This window comes from Ursus americanus, chromosome 3 (assembly GCF_024610735.1).
Source record: "Ursus americanus isolate L20-20 chromosome 3, mUrsAme1.1.p, whole genome shotgun sequence".
NCBI classification, from domain to species: domain Eukaryota; kingdom Metazoa; phylum Chordata; class Mammalia; order Carnivora; family Ursidae; genus Ursus; species Ursus americanus.
Genome location: NC_142129.1, coordinates 66,414,295 through 66,440,306, shown reverse-complemented (window position 1 = coordinate 66,440,306; position 26,012 = coordinate 66,414,295). Strand labels below are relative to the sequence as shown.

The 26,012-nt window shown below is 38.6% G+C and overlaps 1 protein-coding gene across 2 annotated transcripts in view; it reads left to right on the top strand.

The window, feature by feature from the left end:
- Positions 1-26,012, top strand: part of DYNC1I1 (dynein cytoplasmic 1 intermediate chain 1) — a 300,330-nt gene that overhangs the window by 36,668 nt on the left and 237,650 nt on the right. Inside the window, exons 3-5 of one of the 2 annotated variants that reach the window (XM_087861059.1) lie at positions 214-328; positions 3,121-3,211; positions 17,460-17,519. In XM_087861059.1, the coding sequence (XP_087717185.1) occupies positions 214-328; positions 3,121-3,211; positions 17,460-17,519 (266 nt within the window). The remainder of the gene's footprint in view (positions 1-213; positions 329-3,120; positions 3,212-17,459; positions 17,520-26,012) is intronic. The other variant, XM_087861060.1, reaches the window with a different exon arrangement.

The following is a 26,012-nucleotide window of genomic DNA, read 5'->3' as shown; positions in this document are numbered from 1 at the left end:
AAACAACCCTTCAATCAAAAGAGAAATTACCGGGTTAGCAATTATTAAATGGAGCAGTTACAGTGTTTTTTCATCCTTTATACACATGATCATGTCTATTTAGGGCTTTTGCTTGGTCTTCACGCCATGCATTTACCATTTTCAGTTTGAGCCAGAAAAAGCATACATTTAGTTCTGTTGTTAACTTTTCTTTCTGGCGTCTACTCTTTTTAGGCTGATATGCAGCAAAAGAAAGAACCTGTTCAGGACGACTCTGACCTGGATCGCAAGCGCAGAGAGACAGAGGCTCTTCTGCAAAGCATTGGTATATCGCCAGAGCCCCCTCTAGGTACTTAAACAGTGTTACTGTTTTCTTAAATTTGTCTTGCATGGGTTATACCATGTCCAGCATTTACTATTCCTTTATGTCTCTTTTATTTTTATTTTTAAGGGAATTCTGTGGCTAATGGTTCAGGTGTATTTATTTTTTGAATTGAGGGGGCTGGAAGGAGATGGGACAGATGATAGAATCGGTAGCGATTTGCTGCTTTTTGACTGATTATATGGTCAGCCTTCTCTACTGGGGACTAGTAGATTCTTTTATGCTTGTTAGATGAGTTGCCACATGGTAAATACAAGAAATCTTGGAGTTTTTTTTTTTTCTCTTAAATTGTTCTTCATTTTTATCATTGAATCCCAGCGTTTCTCTGCCAACCTAAATACTGTGAATCTGGTTATGAATTTCATAACCACCACAGGCACAGAGTGATGCCATGATGAAAATAGAAAGCTCAGCGGGAAATGTGAAGGGAAACTGAAAATAGTGACAGATTAGCAGCTACTTAACAAGTTTAAATTTATTCGACTCTATTGTAGATCTTGGTTTCACTGCTAATTGGCATTCTCACTGCAACAACCCTCCTCCAACTCATTCATTTGTAGTTAATTGTCCATGATCTCATTTTGTCACTAGGGTTTGGATATTGAACTATTTGTTTTATTTGTGTTAAAGGTATACCTCTACGGGATGTGTTTATTCTGTCACTTAACTATATATCTCTCATGTGATAATTTATTTTATTTTTCTTTATCCATTTGCTTTCCATACATTTCAGGGTAATCTTAGGGTGTCTGTAAAACTACATGATACCCAATATAGTAAAAAAAAAAAAAAAAAAAAAAAGACGAAAGAAAGAAAGAAAAAGAAAGAAAGAAAGAGAAACTTTAAAAATAATGCATATAAAAATGCAGTATCAGGTCTCCATTTCAAAATGGTTTGTTTTCTTCAAATCCCATCATTGGCTTTTATATTAAAATAAATTTTCATTTATTTCATAGTTACTTAAATTAAGAATAAAAGTTATCCCATATATGACAAAATGACAAGTAATTTATTAATACAAATTAAAAATATATAAGCATATGAATTATTAAATATTGCTGGATGCAATTCAAAATATACACATAAAATTAAACCACTATAAAAAAAACATTTTATACTGAACCCCAGTTTGTATTAGGTAAAATCATATGTCTCACAATGATAGAAGAAGCTCCTTTAGGATGTTGATAAGTCCATTTAACTTCTTTATGGTGTGGAAGATGTAACCTGCGGGATATTTGACTGATGGGCCTTCTCTGAAGAGCGGATAGACTTTTTAATACTTAGTAGAACTGTGGCATAATTTAGACACTTTGCAATAATCCATTGTAGTTTTGCCTCAAAATAGCCTTGGAAATTCTGTTGCGGTGTGAGCACTGGACAAACACCATAGTAGTATGTCCTGCTTTCCTCTCTTCTGTGTAAAGCCAGCAATTAAACTCTCAGAACAAAACAGTTACATATCTCTAAACCATGACCACCATGACCAAATTCTGAGCTATCCCTGCATTCCTGCTAGGGCACCTGGCAAGAGTAGAGCCCATTTTCAATTTTCATCCATCTCTCCAACTTAGCCTCTGACTTCCTGCAGAGGGTAATCAGTGAATTAATTGTGGGACCACATGAAATTCCTAGTTTCTTGACAGATCTGCCATCGTGTTATAAGATTTGGACAAAACAGTTAAGCCCTTTACTCTATTAAATAAAAAAAAGGAAATTGCACATGATTGAAACCAAATGGGCGTCCACACTTAATGTATTGAAGGTCCTCTCTGTCCATATGGCTTCTTTGGCATGTGTGATACTGAGAACCGTTGAACTCGTCTGGACTGGAGCCATCTTGGCTATTTGGTGCAGCTTCCATCTGGAGGACATTGGGCTTGTACCTGAAGGATAGAGTAAAGGAAAATACATTTGCATTTCCTTTAGCTTTTTTCTTTTATCATCCTTGCTCTCACATGTTCAGCTTGCACTGACCCCCCTCTTCGAGCTTCTCTCTCTTGTCTTCGGAATGGCAGTTTAGTTATGTGCCCATGGCTGTGCCTTCCAGGGCTGCCGGAAACAAAGGAAACCCAGTTCCAAACCCAGTAAACAATACAATGGGATGAAACTATTAATTAAATGTAAAAATAAAGCAGCCTGGCATTTTCCTTTGTTTCGAAAGAGATTTTTAAATTACCAGGTTCACCATTTAGCCTTTCTCTATCTGACACTTAGTCTCTCAGAGCCGATGCAGTTTGTTTTCCACTGCAGAATCAATTGCCCTCCAGTGCGCACACAACAGCCTTGACTGACTCTCCTTGGCCATTTAAAATTACTCAGAATTACTTATTTCATGAACTTTCAAAGTTTTATCGACACCCATTTTACTTTTTAATAGGTCACATCAATGCTAACAAAATAAAGTGGAGAATTGGAATTATCCGGATAGTTCACCCTAAAGAGATATTTGACTTGAAATATCTGGATAGCTGTTTTGATTCTCCATTTCACTTTGCTGAGGTGGACATGGCTTAGAATCCCTAAGTTAATTTTGTCTAAATTCATTTCAAATTTTAATTTCCAAAATATGAAAAATTTACTTGACTTTCTTCCTTTTCTTTCCTTTTTTTTTTTTTTTCTTTACCCCATCTTAATCTCTCCTGGCCATACAACCACTTTAATTTGGGCCCATTTGTTTTGATCTGTCTGACACTGCTCTTCCCCAGTGCAGTCGCTGCATTTTTTAACGTGGGATACCTGTTATTTTCATTATTTAGTCCCAACCCCTATGTCTCCCTCCTCGAAATCAGTGAGCACTCCTAGTGAAGCCGGAAGCCAAGACTCAGGCGACCTGGGACCACTAACAAGGTAAGAACTGTCCCTTTACAAAAGCCACAGTGGATGTCAATAATATTAGAAAACAGAGGCCTAAGAAAACCAATGCCACTCTGTCGTGCGCTGTTCAATGTCCATGCATCTGCAGGTATACTCAGCCAGTTCATGCTGAAGTTGATGGTGGCTTGCTATTTTAGTGGCATAGAAATGATTTTGAACACTAGAAATGATAACTTATGTTTCCTTCACTGGGCTAATTGAGCATCATGTGTGGTGTTTGATAAACACAAACACATCCATTAGGTTCGGCTTAAAAAAAAAAACCAAAACAACAACAAAGGACCAAAGCAAACGGAATATATATCCAGCCTCTCATTATTCTACTTTGGTTTTGGTTTCCATGGGAATTTTTGTGAAGAGAACACTGAGATGTTCTAACCCTAAATTTAATTTTTGAAGCATGTGGTTTATCGGCTTAATAGAGTTGACTAATTTGAGAACTCGGTCCCAAAGTGTTTTTATTATCATTACTAATTTTTATCATCAGGGTTGACTGTTCTGTTTTTTGAGTCAACTGCTCAATTTCTATTACACTATATACACTCAAAGGATTATGAAACTTCTGAAAGTGGTTATATAGACATTTTCTAATTTGACCCCTGAAGGGGTATCTGAAAGATGAACAAGTGAAGAGGGAAAAGAGAAGTCTCCTTAATATGCATGGTGTCATGGTAACTTCCTTAATCCAGCTGCCTTGGCTGGGATTCCCACACGCTGGAGCCTGTAGGCAGGTGACATAAAGGAGCGGGGTGGTGGGGTCCTGTGGCGACTGGTTAAGAAGCGCCCTTTTATAAAGGCCAGATGGTCTCCTCACAGCTCAGGCTGGTTGAGCTCATGTGGAAATACGGACCCCATTTTTCCACATCTTTCAGTTTTTCTTGAGAAGCTAAAAGTTCAAGTACTTATGCAATAATCTCCTAAATGTTAAATGTTAAAGGCTTTGTTAAAATAGCTCTGGGCCAGGTTTTGCCTGTGGGCTAGCGATTTGTGACCTCTGTCTTTGACCCTTCATTTAAAAAAAAAAATCATAAAATACTTTACTAAAACTGCAAATGAAAGAAGAAACAGTCATCCCTGTTCTAACAAATCAGCCTTTGCCTTGTTTGTGTACCTTTCAATCCCTGTCCACCTGTGTGCATTTCTTGCTACCATGTATGTTACTGGGTGAGAGGTATAAAATGTTGCATTTGTCTTTTGCCATTTAACACATTATCATAAGTATTATCTTTTGAAAGTCCATTGTGTCCATATAGGCCTAGGAAATTTTGGTAGAGAAAAAGATGGAAATCAGAATAGCCTAGTATTAGCCTGAGCTGTAGGGTGTTAATGGTGTGTGTGTGTGTGTGTGTGTGTGTGTGTGTGTGTGTGTGTGTGAGAGTGTGTTTCCTTTTTTCTTTCTGAAACCAACACGTAAGACTGGAATTGTCTCACTCATATCTGCCTGTTAGCATTTTCAGAATTGAGTATTTTGTTTTAGTAGGGTATTTGGAAACCAGTGGACACTGCTTTCAATTTGGGAAGAATGGAAGTAGAGGTTTTTGTGGGCACCAGGCTGGATTATTTTAGCAAATCGCCTTTCTGATTTGGGGACAGCACACATCTTCTCTCCTCTTTTGCTTTGAACACTTCAAAAGGTCTTTGAGGGGAGGGAAAAAAGTAACAATAACACAGTTATGTAAGATCTAACATTTGTACAAGAGCTGGCACAATATAATTACATTCCTTAGGGGTCCACTGGCCTGTCATTAAGTTAATAATTTGCCTGTTTCTATAGAATGATGGTGTTGTGTCATTAATGCTTCACTTCGAGGGGTGCAGTTGGCAGCATTAAATTCTATAACTGACTCCACCGTTGATGAACCCTGTTGAAAACTTTCTAGAGAAAGCTGACCTACACTGTTCGCGCTCTGGGGACAGCAATAAATATTTCTTCTCCAGAACATTACTCTTCATTTCTTTCCCCACTTACATGATCTTTTTTAACTTAATGAATCACTTTGGAAGAGGTGAATCATAAATTCCAACAAACTTCAATTCTTGATAGGAACGTCTGGCAAGCATGGGCAACTAGAAGTCAATGACTAAATCCCTAGCTGAGTGCAGGTTTCATAGGAATGCAAGAAAAATGGCATTGGGGAAATGATGATTTTCAGAAAAACTGAGCACAAAGTTTGCCTCAGGAGAAGATATTAGGAATAGCTTAGTAAATCCTGCCCTTATTTTGGACTAAGGAAAATTCCATGTAAATTTATGTTTTTGCTTCCATAAGTAGATATGAGAGTTAAATTTCAGAAGAACATTATACTTCAGTTTTTAAAATTCCACTTGGAATATCTTTTTCTGTAGAAGAAACATCTTTGAAAACAATTACTATTAACTTTAACTTCATAAAACATGAGACTGGAAAAAGAGTTTGGTAAATCCTGAGAGTATAGTTCTGTAGTCACCAATTTGCCGATGTGTGTGGAATTTGGGCTCTTTGAGAAGTGGAAAATCTTTCAGAAGATAACTCAGAAATCAATGAACACATCTGGTCCTATGAAAAGGTGCACATACATTCTGTCATCCATGTGCCAGAATCTCAAACCAAAACTGAAGTTTTCTTTACAGAGCCAAAATTGACAAACATTTCTTATGCAACCCCTGTGAGTGGTTAATTTGCAAATTGGCACACTTAATATACCCTGTTACACTAAAAAGGTTAAAACAGGGCTTTAACAAAATCAAGTATAACAAAATTCCTTTTATTGATTTTTAAGAGCAGTTGAGTTAATGTTTTAAAATAAGTGAATAGAAAGTAGAAATTTTTCAATTATACTAGTGTGATTTAATTTTAACTTAAAGGGTCACAATTTATTCTGCAGTTTCTGCTTCTGTTGTCATTTCCTGCTTTTCATTTACAATTTACATTTGTGGCATTTTTCTCTTTCTCTTAATTTTGGTAGAAGCAATTAATCATTGCTCAGATAATCATATTGGGCAAGTAACAAGGTCTTAGATACAAAAAAATCAAGTTTATTAATAAAACATTTGAAAGCCTAGTTTTACTTATAAACATAGATTTAAAAATCCTGAATGTACTATATGCAGCTGAAATCCAGCACAATATTAAGAAGGAGCGATGCTATGATTAATTAGGATTGATTAAAAAATTCAAGGATATTTTAGTAGAGGAAAATGTGTTACTGTAATTCAGCATATAAAAAAGGTCCAAGAAGGAAAAGTGATCGTTGTCGTATATAGTTAAACGATACTTGGGAAATTTAAATACCTATTCCAGTATTTTAAAACTTTTAGAAATATTAAGAATAAAAATATTTTTTCTCAAAATGATTGGAAATGTTAATCTAAGACTGAACAGCCTACATCTTTTATACACAAGAGTGTAGCATTTAGTACTGTATAGCTCTTAAAGAAGAATGACTCAAGTTTAGTCGAATATATGTCTCTCTTCCTCAGGAAACGGTAAATTCCTTGAGGTTAGGGAGTAAGTAATATTTGAGATTGTATCCATATAGTGAGTTTTTGGTAGATGTTGGTTGAATGAATCAACTGTTTTCCTAATTTTTACAGATGAGGACACTGAGGCACAGAGAAAACAAGTAATTTTTCAAGTTCACACAGAACATAGCTTCAGTGCTAGGTTTTAATCTAGACAAACCGATAGAAATGTTCACAATCTATACCACTCTTCTACGTGATCTCTGACAATTGATGTAAGGGATATACATGACTTACCCCCAAAAGATTATTATTAGGATTAAATAAATTAATATCTGTAAAGCACTTAGAGAAGAGTTGGGCATATATTAAGTATATGTGAGTTTTAGCTTACTGTTGGGTTTTTTCACAATTTATTAGTCACATTTTTCCAGTGGAAAGAGGTCTTTTTAGATTCTCTCATAAAATATGTTGGTGTCGTTTTCAAGTTTGATAATGCTCTATCTTCATCCAAGTAACTATGTGAAAATGTTGAACATGACAAGGCCAAGGACAGATTGTGGTCCGTGTCCCCAGAGACCACTTTATGGGTCGCCCAACTCTTAATCCCTAACCTTCATATATTCCACCAGAAATGATGACCTAGGTGATAATAATCATTCGCCCGCATTTATTCTTTTCATTCCCATGAATGGGTCACGGAGGGCTTTGCACTAGGGCCCTTCTCATGTTTAGCCAAGTTTCCTTAGGCTTCTCAGTGATAAAGCTAAATGGGAGGCTGTACTAGCCTGCACAAATCTAGGAAAGTGTGTTGACCTCATAAAGTCACCTGGCCACCAGGGTGGAGGCAACACCCTGTCCCAAACCTGATTCAAGGAAGAAAATTTTCAAAATGATTTAAGAAATAAAGCATGTGTTAATCTGATAACATATTGTACAATCTACTATTACAATAGGAACACCCATCCCAGAAGATCTTTAACAAAATAGTGAGAAGGGGAGCTTACTGGTGTTTGCCTGTGGTGAGAAGTGGAATGGGGGCTAAGGGTGTTAATAGAATTAATTTCTATCTTCTTTTTTGACCATCTAGTCTTAACACCTCATTAAGTTCTACTTTCCAAACAATTAGGACATTTGAGCCCCCCCATATTTATTTTTAATAACCTCTTATTATTATGGAAACATCAGTGCATTTTATACAGTTAGAACATATGGACAAGCAAAAACTAGAGAAAAATCATACTCCTGCCACCAGTGGTTAGCACTCTTAACACCTTAGTGTGTATTCTTTCACACAACGTATATGTCGTCATATATATGATAAATGATGTCATTATACAAGCTATTGAACTTGCTTTTCTAATCAAGTGTCCCTCTTTTTCCATTTCAATACATTTTCATCTTCTGTGATGTCAACACTACATTCAGATTGCCCCAATTACCCCCCACATAATCCTGTTGTATTTAAAATAGATCCCGGTCCTCCCAGCGATCAGTATCTATTAACGAAAAGTCTTATATCCCTAGATTTTTCTCCAGGGAGGCAAGGCCCCTCCTAAGGGGTCCTCAGCAGAAATGCCTTCTGAAGCACTTCACTGGAGAGCAAAGTACTAAGGTCATTCAGGCTTTCCGCCTCCTTTGCAGTCCAGATTAGAATGCATGATGAAGATGCCATGTTGTTCAATTTAAACATTAGGCTTCTACATAGTAAATACTAAGTTTCGTGTTGACAGAATGCTTTGGTAAAATTTAGATATTTGATAAACTCTGTCTTTTCCTGATCAACCTTCTAGTGAACCCTAAAGTAAGGAAATTAGAATAATTGGTTTGTAGTCAAGGTCTGTGGGCAGTGCCTGGTTCTCACTTCCGTTTCTCAATGATTTCAAGAGAGGAAAATGTGCTAAGAGGCAACACCAGCTTCATGCCCAACAGAAAATCCTGAGGACTTTCATTTTTTTTTTTAAAGATTTTATTTATTTATTCGACAGAGAGAGAGACAGCCAGCGAGAGAGGGAACACAAGCAGGGGGAGTGGGAGAGGAAGAAGCAGGCTTATAGCAGAAGAGCCTGATGTGGGGCTCGATCCCATAACGCTGGGATCACGCCCTGAGCCGAAGGCAGACGCTTAACCGCTGTGCCACCCAGGCGCCCCTGAGGACTTCCATTTTTATCTACAACTGGATTTCATAGGGTTCTCTAGCACTACATAAGCCTCAAAGGACTTTTGATCTTTTTTTGGTGAAAACATCCCCATTTTCTAAGGGGCACTGATGAATCTGAGGCTAAAGGGAAGATACTAAGGTTTTGGTCAAGTAAAAGAATGTAAAACCTTGAAGGACATTTAATAAGCCTATTAAATTTTGCATATACAAATTTTTAAAAATTATCACTACGTAAAGAGAAGTTGATAGGATGCCACCAATGAATTGCACTTCGGGGAGACCAATATCATGGATTCAAGGCTGGTTAAAAGTCTCTTTGGAAATTAAAATAAAAGGCACACCATAGGATTTTCTTTTTATTGTAGCTCATTAACTGACTGAACATTTTTGATATCTTCTTACTCTGTCTTCAGGAGAGCGAACGGTAAAAGTATCCGCATATGGTCACAATGACCCAGTAAACAGGGGGTTGCTGAGCTTTCTTGTAGAGAAACTGCTTGCTGGACAGCAGATCCTCCAGGAGAGACTTGGGGAAAACATGTCCTTCCTCTATGATGGGGAGTCTTAGGTTTCTCTTTGACTCCAGCTCGGATGGAGTTCGTGCACGGCTTAGTGTGGCCGGTGGCGGAACTCCACGTTAGGGCTCGGATGTTAGCCAACAGAGGGAAGATTCCCACACAGTAAATTAGGAAAAAAATTTTTAAAGAACCCAATGTAAGTATGTATTGCGCTATTCCAGTTATATTTCCAACATCAGAAGATTTTTAGCATCATCATTGTCTGTCCTAAGTAAGGAAATAATTGAGGTTGGGAAGTAAAACGTTATCTTTATTTAAATGCCATCCTTAATTGATTGACATTATGTAAATGACAGTGACAGACTGAGTTATATGACAGATTTTTAAATGTCCTTATTAATCAGTGGATTGCCTTTGGAGACGGCACTTAGGAACATAGGTGTTTGGGGGTAACACCGACTGGAGACTTTCTATTTGGCACTCTGCTCACAGGGGCCCAAACGTTTTCTTTCTCTGATCAGTGACTAGTGATTGTTTGACAGAGGAGGCATGTGGAACAGGCGCTCAGAGACCCTGGGATTCCGGGAAGTTTGGTATTCTGCCCTCAAGCTGTCTCTCCACCTTAGAGAGACAAGAATGTGAGGAGTTACGTTTCAGTGCAGTTGCTTCAGGATGAAATAAAGTTGCTGAGCTCATTTGGTAGAGAAGATAGCTGGACCTCTTTATTCTCAGCACAAATCTCAGCTTGGGAGAGATGAAGGGTTTTGGGCAGACATGCCCCAATTTATTCTTTCATTTTTTAGTAAAATGTAAGTAAAAACTATTTCTTCGGAAATCAGCTTGCCCTCGGCCTTTACGCCCATCAGCAGAAACGACAAGTAAAGAACATCCCTTTTTTTCTTCATTTATCCACTCATTCGCTAACTAGTTGAGGATTTATTGTGTGTAAGACACAGTAAATGTTAGACCTGCAAGGAATATAAAGATAAGGAATTCTTCTCACTTCTAAAGAGCCTGCTTCCAGTAAATTGACAGATCTAATTTGAAGCCGTCTAAGGAAATGTTGCTATGTAATTACAGCTCTCAAATATTTGTACTCATAGAGATGAGCAATAATGTCATGAACCATTATTCCCAAATCATCTGTAATTAATTTGTAGTATATTCATTTGGGACAAGTGGTTCTGGTTCATTACTACCCTACATAGAGTCTTGACACATATTAGGTACTTGGTAAATATTTATTGACTTGTGTGTATGTGTGTGTGTATGTGTGTGCACGTGCGTGCGTGCACAGCTTGCAAAATATTGGTGGGATGGGTTCAGGATGAGTTAGAGAGATGAGGACAGAGGTAAAGCAGGGTAGCTCAAGGTTGCTGGCCCAGTTGACTGAAGGTGGACGTTGCTGACGGAGAACTCCCGGCAATGGTTATAGGACTAAGGTAAAAGGCAGGGACTTGTCACGGAACCAAGGCAGAAATCCAGTTACTGGACTCAGGGCAAAAAGTCAGAGTGAGCCCAGCAGTGTGTGTCTGGCTTTGTAACAGTGCTCATTACTTCCTATAGGTCATTCTCAGATTTGGTCTTCAATTCAGGTTTTGGACTGTACATTAGCATAGAGAACTGCAGATTAGCATGGAGGCCCAAGTATTTCTCTATTTCTGTCCCAGAGCAAGACAAGTTATCTCTGAATGAGGTTATTGAGTGCAAATATATCTCGAGAGCATGACATTTGAGCTGGGCCTTAAAGAATGCGTATGCTTTGGGCAAGTGGAGTTGGGAGAAAGAGCATTCCAGATGATGGGAAAGGTGTACAGAAAGGAAAAGGCTTGGGGGGTGTGGGAGGAGGAATGCATGTGAAGGAGGCTGTAGAAAAAGAGCTGAGTCTGAGACAAGGATGACCTTTGTTATTGTTGCAATTCCTGGCTCCATACCTGGTGGCTGTTTACTGAATTCACTGGAGAACTTGTTACAAACACAGACACTTAAACCACAGGTCTAGGTGAGGTCTGGGACACTGTAATTTTATAACGCTTTCAAGGTCTGAGGACTAGTGGGGAACTATTGGTCTGGTGTAAAAGCCTGAAGGCCTAAACTAGGGTTGTAGGGTGGAAAAGGAAACAGAAGACAGATGAGACGAGAAGGGTAAAATGGCTCTGGTGTGCAGATGGGTATGTCCGAAAGGCATGTGAAAAAGTGAACTTGGAGCTCAATGGTGATGAGGACTTTGTGGTTATTTTTGGCAGAAAATAGGTAGACATCTGTGAGGTCACCTAGGGTTAGAGTACAGAGGTGAGGGAAGGAGTGACCCTGATTGGGAAATGCTTGGCTTTGTGGGAATGGAAAGAATAGGTAGGGCCCCACCAAAATTGACTGTGGGAATTGATGACTTGGAGGCTGTCATCATCGTCATCACCATCACCACCATCATTTTTGTTATTATTATTGCTTGTGATGTTTTGTTTCCATAGGCTGAGTTTCTGGAAGTACAAGCAGTCCAGGAACAATTCTGAGTCAGTGGTCCTTGCTGCACACTCACTGATTTTAAATGCCGTCAGCGGTGTATGTGAGTGGAGTGTTAGAGTGACCTTAACTACTGCCTTCCAAACATTCATCAGACATCATTTTCTTATAACCAAAGGAAAGGTCAAGGCAAAGACACTTTTTAGGGAAGAATTTCAAGGCTTTCTCCTCAGAGGTTTAATAAAGATGGAAGGAAGAATGGAAGCTAGCAACCTACTGTTGGTCAGAGCTGAAGAGGGAGAAGTTAAACACTCATCAGGGAGCAAGGTATATGTAACACCGACTTTGTGTCTTTCGCTCCTACATTATACTCCGAACAAATGGCCAGGGATTATTGTTTTCTTGGTTTGGTTTTGAATTTTTACTTCTATCTAATAAGGTGAATCTGAGCAAATAAAACTGGACCAAAGGAGGGAGGATTTTGTAATAAGTTAGTGATGAATTGGTAGAAAGTTTAAAATATAAAGTTCAGTTCATCTCAGAATAGGTCACTGCTAATTTGAAGAATTTTGATATTTTGTCTATTTTTTTTAAAAGAAAGTAATGAAAAACACATTGTCTCCCAAATTATTAACTGAATGTTACATGGCAGCCTTTCTAAATGAGATACCGGAGGCTGCATCGTCTGGCATATGTAGGGTCAAACAAGCAAATGATTATTTTCCATGGTGTGGGAAGCTTCTGTATCTAGTATTTTGAAACAAGGCTGGGAAACGTCAGAACTGCCAATGCAACTGTGGGACCATACAACCGTGACAATGCTCCTTAGTCCAGAATAGATAGAGAATTATTGGGTTATTCAAGATTTGTACAAACAGCAGTTTCCCTATACAAGATCAGGAATCCTCCCTTAGATCGTCAGAGAGTTACCCTAAGAAATAACCTAACACTGATGAGTGCAGACAAATGCGGTTCTTACAAATAAGCAAACAAATAAAACCAGGATGATTTTCCATATAGGAATGACAGACAAAATCTAAGTGACATAGTTAAGGAAAGATGACATCAATCAGAAAGTGTTTTGTTGGGCATCCCAGGAATGGGGGAAAAGAGAGATTCTGACAACACGGGGCTATGTCTGGTCTTGCAGAAAGAGGCAGACATGATGGGGGGGGGGAGCAGGGAGACGCTGTAGGAGTAAAACATTCAGTGGCACTTTCTCCAATCCCAAAGACACTGCTGGTCATCTGGCTTCCCGGGAAGCTGGCCTTCAAGGAGAGAAGACTTTATTGGGCGTGTATAATTGCTCTTCCTGGCAGCTATTGTTCTCATGATAAGTTGGTAAATTAACATCTAAAATATAACAGACTCTTATTAGACCCAGTAAAACCAGCTCAGCTGCTGAAGTCCAACCAACCAGGCACTGATGAAAATGAGTTTCTTCTGTCCAAATCCTGCCCCCATCCTTCCAAAACCAGGTTGCATGGAATCTCTGATCTTTTCAGAGGGAGGAGATTTCCCTGCTCTGGCTTCCAGGGGATCACGAAAGTACAGTCCAAAGCCTGGCTGGATGGCATACAGTAAACACTCCCTGAAAGGAAATTCTAGGTATCGTTACTATTAATCTTTCTTATGGCATTTATTTATTTTTTCAGCTAACATTTATTGAAACTTTAAACTGTGCCAGACCCTGGGGAAGTAATCCCAACTATTTCCTTTTTTTGTATAGGTTATCAGTATATCATTAGGTGTAGATATTCATTCATCTCATTACTTTACCAAAATATAAGATTCTTAAGTGCAAGTCCCATGTCCCACAGCACAGCTGTGGTGCTGTTCCTACGGCCTGTTTTACTTTCTGCCTGGTTCTCCTAAACCATACATGTTTTATCTCTCGATAAGAGTGTAAGTTCCTTGAGAGTTCTTTTCATCCTCTATCACAGTACTTTACCTATTAGGCCTTTAATAGATATTTATTGAATAAGTAAATGAATGCTCTTGTCAAGAATATTCTCTCCCTGCACGCATTGATGGGTTCATTCCAAAAATGATTGAAAAGAGAGAACTAATTACTATGGTAAATAGGGTGATTTCTATATGAAAATATTTTGTGGGAGTATATTCTGTTCACATATGTTTATTTACTTACAATTTCACTACTTCTTTCATTTAAAAAAACCAAACCACCTGGCAAGATTTCACACTGCCCAAGAAGCTGTGGGGGAAACCATCATTTTAGCTCAGTGGTACACTAGCTTGATATTAAGATGGTTGGGAAGTAAGGTCTATGTCAGTTGGTTATCAACATATACCAATTGGAGAAGAGAGAACTGAAAGGCAGTTTAATCATCACCTGGTGTTTTCAAATATCAGGCAGAAAAACAAGCTTGAAAGGGTCTCCAGGCCTGCATCCTCAATTCGCTGAGGACAGAGACCTCCGTCAGGACACACGGGAGCCACACCCAAACACAAACCCTGCATCTCCTCCTCCGGGACCGGGTGTGGCCCTCTCCAAGGTCCTGCCTCGGATGGCAAAGTTTCTCTGCAAGCTTGCACAGACAGAATTCAGCAACCATTTCATACACGTTTCTAGGCAACCCTCGGAAACACAAACAACCTTTGCCCATTTAATGTATTGGCTTTAAGTTCTTTTTCAAAGAAAAAGTGCATTTTGTGCAAGCCTGACCACCCCACGGGTAACAATGGGGAGAAAGAGGAGAAAATTAAACTAGCCCACTTGATTGCATCCTTGGCTTGACTCCTTATGTCACTGCTTGGTACTGACGATGACTATGACTTCTTTTACTGAATAATATATGTGTGCCTGGGGGTGGGTGGGGCAGGACTGCGGTGGGTTAGTTACAGAGACCACCTTCGTTGTTCTGCCCGAGTCAATGCAAACTCCAGACTGATGATCTGTCGACTCCTTGAGTGAGTGATTCTGATGGAATCATCATTTTTACTTCTTAAAGATACAGCGCCTTCAGATGAGCTGTCAGATAAGTAACAGGACAGCCAGACCACCTGGGAGCTGCTGCATTCTTCACCTGCCTGGGAGAAGTGGAAAAGGTCAGAAAAGGTCATCCCGTCAGAAACCTCCAGGCAAATTGAGGGCAAAGGAGCTGATCCTGCCCTTACAGGGGACTGCTTCTCATAGCCAGCCAGAGCCGAGGCTGCTGTTCTGTCTGTAGCCACAGATATGCCCTTAAAGATAAAATGTTTGCTCCCCAGAGACATGTGCACAGCAGCTATGAATCACTGTAACAGATTCTGCTACTTCCACCATTTACAACCATTACGTTCACCAACAAGGTGAAGGAATCAGTGCCCAGGACCTGGGAGGCCGGCTTTCCTTGAGCAGAGGGAGTCTGGAGCAGGGGTTCTCACCCTGGGCTGCACGTTAGGGTCAGTGGGAGAGTTTTCCGAACCACAGATGCTTGGGTCTCATTCTGCACCTTCCGATGTAATTTGGTCTGAAAGGGGCCTGGGCCTTAGGCCAGGCTCGAGTCAGTCACAGGTGTAGAGGCTGACACACTTGAGGATCAGTGATGCTGTCTGCTTGCTGACTAGTGAAAGCCCAGTCATTCGGTAAAGGTGGCTCCAAGGTCACTTGTCAGAGTACAAATTCTCAGGCCCCACCCTAGACCTACTGAACCAGAATTTCAGGAGTTGGAGATCAGCATTCTGTATTTTAGTAAAGCCCTCCACATCATTCTGATCCTTGTCAGAGTTTGAAAGCCCCTGATTGAAGTGAAGACCTTGCTCTGCAAAGTGTGGTCTACAGACTGGCAACATCTCTATCCGCTGGAGCCCGTGAGGAAAGTCACAGACCGACCAAACCAGGATCTGCATTTTATTGGTATTCCCAAGTATGTGTATGTGCACTGAGATTTGAGAAGCACTGGCCTGAGGAAGAGCAGCAGAGTAGTGTTCCCATTGGACTTTAGTTGTCATGTTTCGGAACGTTCGTAAGAGGACGAGGGCACAGCCAGAGCTGGTAAGGCCAGCTGTGACTCTGCGTTCTGCTCCCTCTGGAAGAGGAGCTTAGATGGGGTCTGTCACACAGGTAGGGTTTTGACTCAGAGAAATAGCAATGGTTAATATGGTGAATGTGGTAGTAAGAAGAAAAGCCACTGTTTATCAAATAGTTACTTGGAGCTTTATAGGTATAATTGCATGTGATCCTTGTAGAAAACCAGAGAAAGATTGTCCATCCATTCCTTCAGGTGTTCAACGACTACTGTATCATATAAGTTTGGATGCCAGGTACTTTTCTAGGCGTATCTCTGTAATCTAGGGATATAGCTCCCCCCATTATGAGGCTCAAGTCTGCATCAAACAGCAAACAGTAGTACATAAACGGATGTATAATAAAACCATAGGTGTTATGAAGAAAGGAAAGCGGTGTAAGGGAAGGGGACAAAGGAAGTGCTACAAAGTGTTGCAGGAAGGAAACCCTCTCTGAGCGGCTGACATCTGAGCGAGGACACACAGACAGCTCTTAGGGGGCAGAACATCAAACAGGACACAGTGAGGGACGAGAACGGTGGTTAAACGTAAGTTTAGAAGACAGCCGCAGGCCAGGTCAGCCTAAAATTAAATTGTCTCATAAGCCACGGTAAGTCTTTACAGACAAGGAAGCCGAGGAGGGCTTCTCAGACTTGGAGATGCCTGCAAATGGCCCGGGACTTTATTAAACTGTCGTGTGCAGTCAGTGAGTCCGCATTTCCAGCAAGCGCCAAGAGATGCTGGGGATCCTGGCCTGTGGCCACACTTGGATGAAGCAAAAGGGGCGGGGTTTGAGAAAAGTTCTTGTAAGCATGCTGTTTATAGAAGAGTTCTTTATCCCCTTTTATTTTGAAGGAGAAATAACAAGGAAAATGGCATGCCTTGGTAACTGTTGATACTTTGTGCTGTCTCTTGTGACATATTTAAAAGATGTAAGATACCCTGGCGTCTTAGAGGCAAATGATATTATCGGTGATCATCTCAGTGTAATATATAAATAAAAAACACCAAAATACCCATGAGCCTCGAAATCCAGTGCGTTGTTCTTGCAGTAAGTGACTCGAGGAAGCCAGCAGTTTAGCAGGCCCTGAAGGCACGCTCCAGCTGGCCTGACCTCCACCCCCTCACCCCCCCACCACCCCCCACCCCCGCTCTTGCTCTCACCCATTTGCAACCTTGCCTTTGGTTCTTTTCCCACCATGGGAGATGCTTGGTGCTGCTCCCAGGTGTGGATGGGCTCTGGGGTGTCAGAGAAACATGAACCAGTTTACCTGCTCAAATCAATCAGTCTTGAGTAGATAACAGAATAAAACAAAATAAAAAAAGTTGGGGGGGAGTGAGGAGGTGTGTAGAGTTTGAGTATTTAGCTCTAGGCTTCCTTCCGTGAAAACAACTGTAGCTTCCAGTATCAAACAGATGTTCAAAGGGAAGGACGATTCCCGCTTTCTTTTCTCACCTGATATTCAGGGGGTCTTTCTTGCACCAGGGGATTGGGGGGGGACGTGGGGAGATGTTTTGTGTATGTATTGTATATGCCATTGCCTTGATGAATGACATGGTTTGGTTTGGTTTGTTTTCCTCCCCTTTTGTTAATTCTCTGTGTTCTTTTTCCTTTGTGCTGCACGATTAGGACCCTGCAGTGGGACACAGACCCCTCAGTGCTCCAGCTGCAGTCAGACTCAGAACTTGGGTATATGTCTGCTCTTTTGTTACTCCTTTTATTATTTTTTGCTGCACTTGCGTTGAAATGCTGAGGTCTTGTTGCTCAGATTTCCCCCCCTTTTGTTGAACTTCCAGTTTGATAATTTTATTTCCTTCTGTTAGTTTTCCTTATAAAGTGAAGCCTTGAAGAAAGTCTCTTTGTGGAAAACACCACAAAAAGGTGGCTTTTGGTTTCCCCTTCTCAATTCCTATTATTGCAAAATAACACACCCCTAAAACCAAAATACAAACATACACCCAAACCTCTGCTTCAAGGTGGGGCACACACCATCTGCGGTGGGAGAAACGCTTGACTAGATCCTAACCATCCTTCCCCTCTACTAACAAGTTGCCTTAGGTTAATTCTTGTCTAAAATTGGTATTAAGATGTCCTGTCTTTGTTTGTTTCCTTTCCTTTTCACTTTTTTGGGGACTCCCAATAAGCATTAAATTTGAACTAAGTTTGAACATGTAAAGATTCCTTTTGAAAGAAAGAGCAAATTTGTTGCATTTCTCAGTATTAAGAAATCTCAAATATTTGATAATGGATGATATCTCCTACATTGTAAAGATCTTTTTTTTTTTCCTGATGGAAATGTACCGTCACAGGTTACAAAAATCGCTTCAGAATGGGAAAATTTTTCCCCAAAGAATAAAACACACAAGCCTGTCTTAGAAATGGGGTTTATTTCTCTTGTAGGATTGGAGTTAGCCGTAGCGGTTCATGAGATCTTTGCAGTGGGGGTTTGTACCAGCTCGTGCTGAAGCTCAGGAGAGCCTGTGTGCTGCTGTGCTTCTCTTCCCACCTTTGCATTCAGTGAAATCCGCTTGAAATCAGCCGTGGTGGGAGGATTTACACCGTAAAAACTGGCAAATGCAACAAACCAGGGGCTTGCTCCCTTGTCTTCACAACCGTTAAGAGACATTTGCCAGTACGCCACCGGGTACCTCCATATGTGAATAGCACACTTTATTACAGTATTTTACAAAATTATCATTATTTTCCTTTTAAATATAAGCCAATATATTGCAAAGTGGGCATTTATTTATTTAGGTATCATTTATTTTGAATTCCCGAGATTCCTGGACATGTATCTGTGGATTTCTATCAATTTCAGTGCCTCCTGTAGGTGGGCATGAAGGTTGAGGGCTGTCTGGGTGTTCGGTTAAATGTCATCTGCCTGTGGCCCTTGGTGTATTCGAGAGTTCTCGGCGGACTCACAGCACTGCTAAACCAAGGAGATACCCTAACGTTTCAGTTAACGGAGAACACTCTTCCAACATCTCTAAATTCTTGGTTATTTAGTTTTGTAGTTCATTTTATGTCATGATTCAGTTTTCATTATTTGAATAACCAAGAAATACGGCTTAAATCAAGCAGAGAAACCTGAACATACAGTGTGTTACAATTCAGGGGACTTTCAGAGTGCATTCCTTCAATATTTCATTGTGTTTTTAAAGAAATGGAGGACAGAACTGGCAGAGACTCTAGCCTATGCACTTAACAGATTTTTAGACAGATTGTGGCCTTGCTAAATTACACTTGCTGATGTAGAACAGTTGGGAATTTTCCCATTTAGATGTGTCTTCCAAGCAAAAATTCAGTTGACTATGCAGATTAAAACTTGTGACTTATTCTGGGGAGATGGCATATCTGTGGCTCCCACCTTGCCTGCCATATTTTACTTCAGAGCAGGCCCAGTGAGTCAGAGAAAGATGAGAGATGAGATTTTCTGTTCACGGAGGGGTTGATCGTAGAGAGCTTGTAAGGAGCATGCAGAGAATATTTGAGAGAGGAGATTATTTTAGCCAGGTTACGGTTCTAAGTACCGATTAAGGAAAATTTCCCTTTTCTTTTTCTTTTTTTTAAAGATTTTATTTATTTATTTGACAGAGATAGAGACAGCCAGCGAGAGAGGGAACACAAGAAGGGGGAGTGGGAGAGGAAGAAGCAGGCTCATAGCGGAAGAGCCTGATGTGGGACTCGATCCCAGAACGGTGAGATCACGCCCTGAGCCGAAGGCAGACGCTTAACCACTGTGCCACCCAGGCGCCCCAAATTTCCCTTTTCTGATAGTCCTTAGGTGCAGGGCAGTCTTCCCCTCATACACAGTTTGATGAACTACACCTCAGGCAACAAGATTATTCTAGAGATCATTTTTTATTTCCTCTTCTTGATCCTTGGCATGGGGTTGATCATAGCCCATACATTTCTCTGTCACTTGATTTGTTTTTTTAATGGAAATATAGTTGACATTTTTAAAAACAGCTTCTTTGAAGTATAATTGACAAAGAACTGCACACATGTAAAGTATTCAAATTGATGTTTTAACATGTGTACACATTTATGAAACTGTCACCACAACCAAGATAATAAACATACTCATCATCCCCATAAGCTTCCTCACACCCCTTGGTAATCCTCACTCGGCTTCTCCCCATCCGCCAAAGCAGCTGATCTGCTTTCTGTCACTATACATTCATTTACATTTCCTGGAATATAGATTAAATGAAACCATGTGGTGGGTACTCTTCCGACTGACTTCTTTCACTCAGAATGACTATTTTGAGATTCGTTCATGGGAGGGGTGTATCGGTAGTTCATCCCTTGTTACTGCTGAGTAGGCCATCGTATGCACATGGAGATTTGTTCATCCAGTCACTTTTTGATGTATATTTGCATTGTTTCCAGGTTCTCTGCCCATTACAAATAAAACCGAAGAACATTCATGTACAAACCATTTTATAGACACATACTTTCTTTTCTTTTTGGTAAATGTCACCAGATTGAATGGCTGAATCATCTAGTGCATGTACATTTGACTTAAGAGACTGTCAAGGTATTTTCAAAGTGGTTTTAGCATAATACATTCTCCCCAGAAGTGCATGAGATCCTCAGTCCCTCCCAATTCTTGATGACGCTTGCCTTGGATTTTTTTTTAATTATTATTTTTTTAACCAAAAATTATTATTTTTTAATTGAAGGAGTGTAGTGGTATCTCATTGTGGTTTTAATTTGCATCTCCCTAGTGACTAATGGTGTGGAATATCTCTTTATGTGCTTATTTGCTGCTTGAATATCTTCTCTCATGAAATGTCTACTTAAATCTTCTCCCTTTATGGTTTATGAATTGGGTTGTTTGTTTTCTCATTATGGAGTTTTGAGAGTTCTTTACATATTTGGGATACAATCCTTTATCTGATATATGGTTTGTAAATATTTTCTCCTCATTTGTGACTTGTGTTTTTTGTTCTCTTAACTGTGTCTTTAAGAAAACAAACCTGTTTAATTTTGACAAATTCCAGTTCACAAATTTGTTCTTTTATGGATCATGCTTTTGGTGACATAATTTCAATATTCAAGGATTCCTTAAATAGTTGGTAGAATACAATAACTTATGAAACCGTTTGAGTTTGGGATTTTATTGTGGAGGAATATTTTAAAATACAAATTCAGTAACTAATAGTAATGGAGCTATTGAGGTGATCTGTATTTTTCTGAGTGAGCTTTGGCAGTTTGTGTCTTTGAAGTAATATGTCCATTTCATCTCCACTGGCAAATTTATTGGCCTAAAACTGTGAATGGATTCCTTTATTATCTTCTAAATATCTGCAGAATCTACAGATATGGTCACCTCTCTCATTCTTGATATTGGCAAATTTTGTCTTGTGTCTTTTTCTTCTGGTATGGCTAGAGGTTTATCAATTTTGTTGATCTTCTTAAAGGACCGGCATTTGGTTTCATTGATTTTTCTCTATGTTTCTATTTTCTATTTCACTGAGTTCTACTCTGATATTAATTATTTCTTCTGCTTGCTTTGTGCTTAATATGCTTTTCCTTCTTTAGTTTCTTAAAGTGGAAGCAGAGGTCATTGACTTGAGATATTTCTTCATTTCTAATATAGGTGTGTAGTGCTATAAAATTATCCATTAATACTACTTACTTAAGGGCATCTTGCAAATTTTGATATATTTTTGTCATTTTCATTTAGTTCAAAATACTTTCCAGTTTCTCTTGTTATTTTGTATTCAACTGATGAGTTACTTGGAAATGTGTTATTTAGTTTCCACATATTTGGGGATTTTCCAGAGATCTTTCTGTTATTGATTTCTAATTCAATTCTGTGGTTAGAGGACATGTATTTTTTTAAAGAGTTATTTATTTATATACTTATTTGAGAGAGGAGGGGGGAGAGGGACAGCAGGAGGGGGAGAAGGAGAGGAGCAGATTCTGCACGGAGTGCAGAGCCCAACATGGGGCTCTGATCTCATGCACCAAGATCATGACCTGAGCCGAAATCAAGAGTCGGCCCCTTAACCTACTGAGCCACCCAGGTGTCCTGAGAATGTATTTTGCATTATTGGTGTCCTTTTGATTTGTTCAGACTTACTTTATGTAATATGATCTGTCTTAGTAAATATCCTATGTGCCTTTGAAAAAGGTGTGTGTTGTGCTCTATTGGGTAAATGCTCTATAAATGTCAATTAGGTCAAGTTGGTTGATTATGGTGTTCCAATCTTACATATCTTTTGATAATATTCTGTTTGTTAACTCTATCAATTATTGCTAGAGGGGTGAAATTTCCAAGTACAGTTTTGGGCTTTTCTATTTCTTGCTATTCTGTCAGTTTTTGCTTCATGTATTTTGAAATTTTGTATTAGGTGCATAAATACTTAGGATTCTTATGTCTGTCTTGATAAATTAGTCTTTTTATCATTATGAAATGAACTTCTTTGTCCCTGGTAATATATTTTTGCTCTGAAATTTCCTCTGTGTGACGTTAATATAACCACTTTAGCTTTCTTTTGACTAATGTTAGCATGGTGTATCTTTTTTCACCCTTTAACATTTTTTTCACCCTTTAACTTTTTAACTTTTATTTGTTTCTTTACATTTAAAGTACATTTCTTGTAGACAACATATAATTGGGTGTTGTCTTTTTATCTATTCTAACAATCTTTGCCTTTTAATTGGGATAGTTGCCCTATTTACATTTAATGTAATTATTGATATGGTTGAGTTTAAGTCTCTATAATATTGATATTTGTTTTCTATTTGTCCTATATAATCTTCTTTCCTTTTATTATTTTTTTGTGCTTTCTTTTGTATTATTGAGTTTTTTTATGATTCTGTTTTAGCTCTTTCTTGGCTTATTAACTATATTTCTTTGCTTTATTATCTTAGTGTGGTTGCTTTAGTGTTTATAACATATATCTTTAATTTATCATAATCTACCTTTGAATGATATCATGCCTCTTCATGTGTAGTAGAAGAAGCTCATAACACATTTACATTTTTATTTCATTTCTTCACTTTTTGCTATTATTGTCAATACATTTTACTTCTATTTATGTTATAAAGCACCCCTGCATTGTTTTTATTTTTAAGTACCCAGTTATCACAGATTTAAATAATAAGAAAAAATATCTTACATATTTACCAATGTAGTAAATACTTTCCTGATGTTTCTCATTCCTTCGTGTAGATCCGTATTTCCAACTAATGTAATTTTAATTCTGTCTGGTGGATATCCTTTAACATTTCTTGTAGTGAAGGTCTTCTGTTAAGGCATTCTTTTAGCTTTTTATATCTTAAAAGTATCTATTATATCTTTGATTTGATCTATTATATCTTTGAAATATATTTTCACTGAGTATAGAAGTCTAGCTTGATTTTCTTTCAGTACTTCAGAAATGGTGTTTCATTGTCTTCTCTCTTGCATTGTTTTTTACCAGAAATCTGCTGTCACCCCTATCCTTATTCCTCTAGGTATCGCATTTTTTTCCTTTCTGGCTACTTTTGCAATGTTCTCTTTTTCACTAATTTTGAGTAATTTGATTATGATGTACCTTGGTATAGTTTTCTCCATGTTTCATGTGCTTGGGTTCACTGAGATTCTTTGCGATATTGGGTTTACAGTTTTCAACAAATTTGGGGAAACTGGACCATTAGTTTTTCAAATTTTTTTTTCTGTTCCTTCTGCTCCTCTGGGAACTCAGATCACATGTATATTAGGTAACTTGAAATTTCCACACAGTTCACTGGCTCCATACTTATTTTTCTTTTCTATCTGTGTTTTATTTTGGATAGTTTCCATTGTTTTGTGTATGTGTATGTGTTCACTAGTCTTTTGTAATTTCTAGTATTCCATAAAGCCTACTCAGTGAATTTTAAATTTCATACATTGTAATTTTCATCTCTAGAAGGTCAATTTGGGTTTTAAAAAAATCTTACATGTTCCTACTTAACTTTTTGAACACTTGAAATACAGTTTTACTAACTGTTCTGATACCCTTGCTTGCTAGCCCATCATCTGTGTTAGTTCTGGGTCAGTTTCAATTGATTGACTTATGTCTTTTCATTATAGTCATTTTTTTCCTGCTTCTTCACAAGTCTGCTAATTTTTGGTCGATGTCAGACATTGTGAATATTAGTTTGTTACGTATTGGATGTATTTGAATTTCTATATATTTTCTTGAGATTTATTCTGAGATACAGTTAATTTACTTAGAAATGGTTTGATCCTTTCAAGTCTTTCTTTTAAGATTTGTTAGTTGGGACGGGAGCAGTGCTCAGTCTAGAGCTAATTAATTCCTGCTATTGAGGCAAGACCCTTATGTGAATTCTACACAGTGACCCATGAATCTTGAGGTTTTCTAGCCTAGTAGGAGGGACCAGGCACTAATCCTGTTCCCATGTGAGTGCCCAGAGCTGTTACCTTTAATTTTTTCAGGTAGTTCTTTCCTTGGCCTTAGATAGTTTCCTCACACTGGGTCACTACTAAGCTGAATCCTCAAGGGCAAACCTTAGAAGGTCTTTTGAGTTTTCTCTTTGTGCAGTTTTACTTTCTATTATTTTGTCCTGTCAGTTCTAGCTGCCTTGGTCTCCCTAGACTCTCCGCTTTGTCTCCTCAACTTAGGGAGTCTGCTAGACTTCACATGGATTTCTTTCCTGCAACGTGGCCTGAGAATGGTCTCAGTGCAGTAAGCTGGGCACTTATTGGACTCATCTTTTATTTCTCCTCTCTCATACATGACAGTTCTTTGTGGCCTGACTTCTATCTTACAAACTTATTCCATTCAAACTGCTGTCCTTTTTTTTTTGGTTGTTTCAGGTGGAGAGTAAATCTGGTTTCTATTACTCCATCTTGGATAAAAATACAAATATTATGTCTCTTGATTCTGGTTTGTATGTTAGCTTGTATATTTACTTGATCAGCAAAGCCAGTGGCAACATAGAGAAATAAGGGAGCTGATATGACATTCAGGAAAACTTCAAGAAAATTACAAATGAAAAGAGAAAATAAGTTGCTTGGCTCATTTTTTTTTTAAATCAGGCAGATACTATGACAGCACCCAAAATGCTTTGCTTTCTTCGGTTATTATAATCAATTAAGTGAATTGAAGATGATAGAAGTAGAAAATGAAATAATAGGATAAAAAAAGAGCAAATTAAAAGATTACAGAATAGAAAAAAATCTGAATAAGCTGGGAAGTGAAATTTGGGGTTGCAATGGGAAGTTTGAGAGAGGGATTATATTTGAAATATTTTTTGCTGTTTTATAAAGGAAACATAATTACAAATATCATGATGAGATTGTCAATTTTTAGGGAGATGTCCTGAGTCAGCATAAGGGGTGTGGGGCTAGGAGGGAAGCAAAGATTCTCAATGATGAATAGACAACAATGAGCAGATAAGGGTATTTTGTGGCCCCTCACTCAAACCTGTTAAACCCAATAACATACAGGAATGTTTAGTGCCTTCAGATTTTATTAAAGCCTCACAATTATATTTCCTCCATGTCCTAGTATATTAAACTCCTGGTGGAGTTTTCAAAATATTTGGAAGCAAATTGAGAATGAGAAAAAACTGAAGCTGTGAGGGATTTGGTGGCTCCTTCCCTAAAGGAGGAACATAGGGATGCTTTCCATCTTTGGGAGACATTGGTAGAAGGTGATGACCTCTTCTTTCTCTCAACTTTCTCTTTATTGTTGGCTGCAAGAGAGGGTGAGTATTACTCCCACCAGGCACCATCCCAAACTGCTGTGGTAAAATAGAGAGTTCACTCTTTCAAGAATAGAAATTAAACCAGCTCTGTGAAGTTACTAGAAAAACATATATGCTTCAGGAGGGTGGTAGGTGTTTGAGAAAATCTAGCCAGGCAGTTTTAGAGGACTTTTCACATTTTAAAATAATTTCCATTTGCCTAACAGAACAGTAATAACCTCATTAGCGTTTGATGAAATAGACTTCTTTTTACTTATTCTTCAAGTTTTGTCAAATGTTCTTAGACATTATGTTTAGATCTCTGGTTTGAATTAATTTTAAGGTTTTAAGACATTGATGTAACAATGTCTAGTATTTTCTTGAGAATAATGTGGTTTGTGCTCTTGAGCAAACAGACAGTCTCTGCCTTTTAATCACACCTAATCACACTTTCTACAGAAATTTAAATACAGAACAGCAGCTTACAATGTGTGT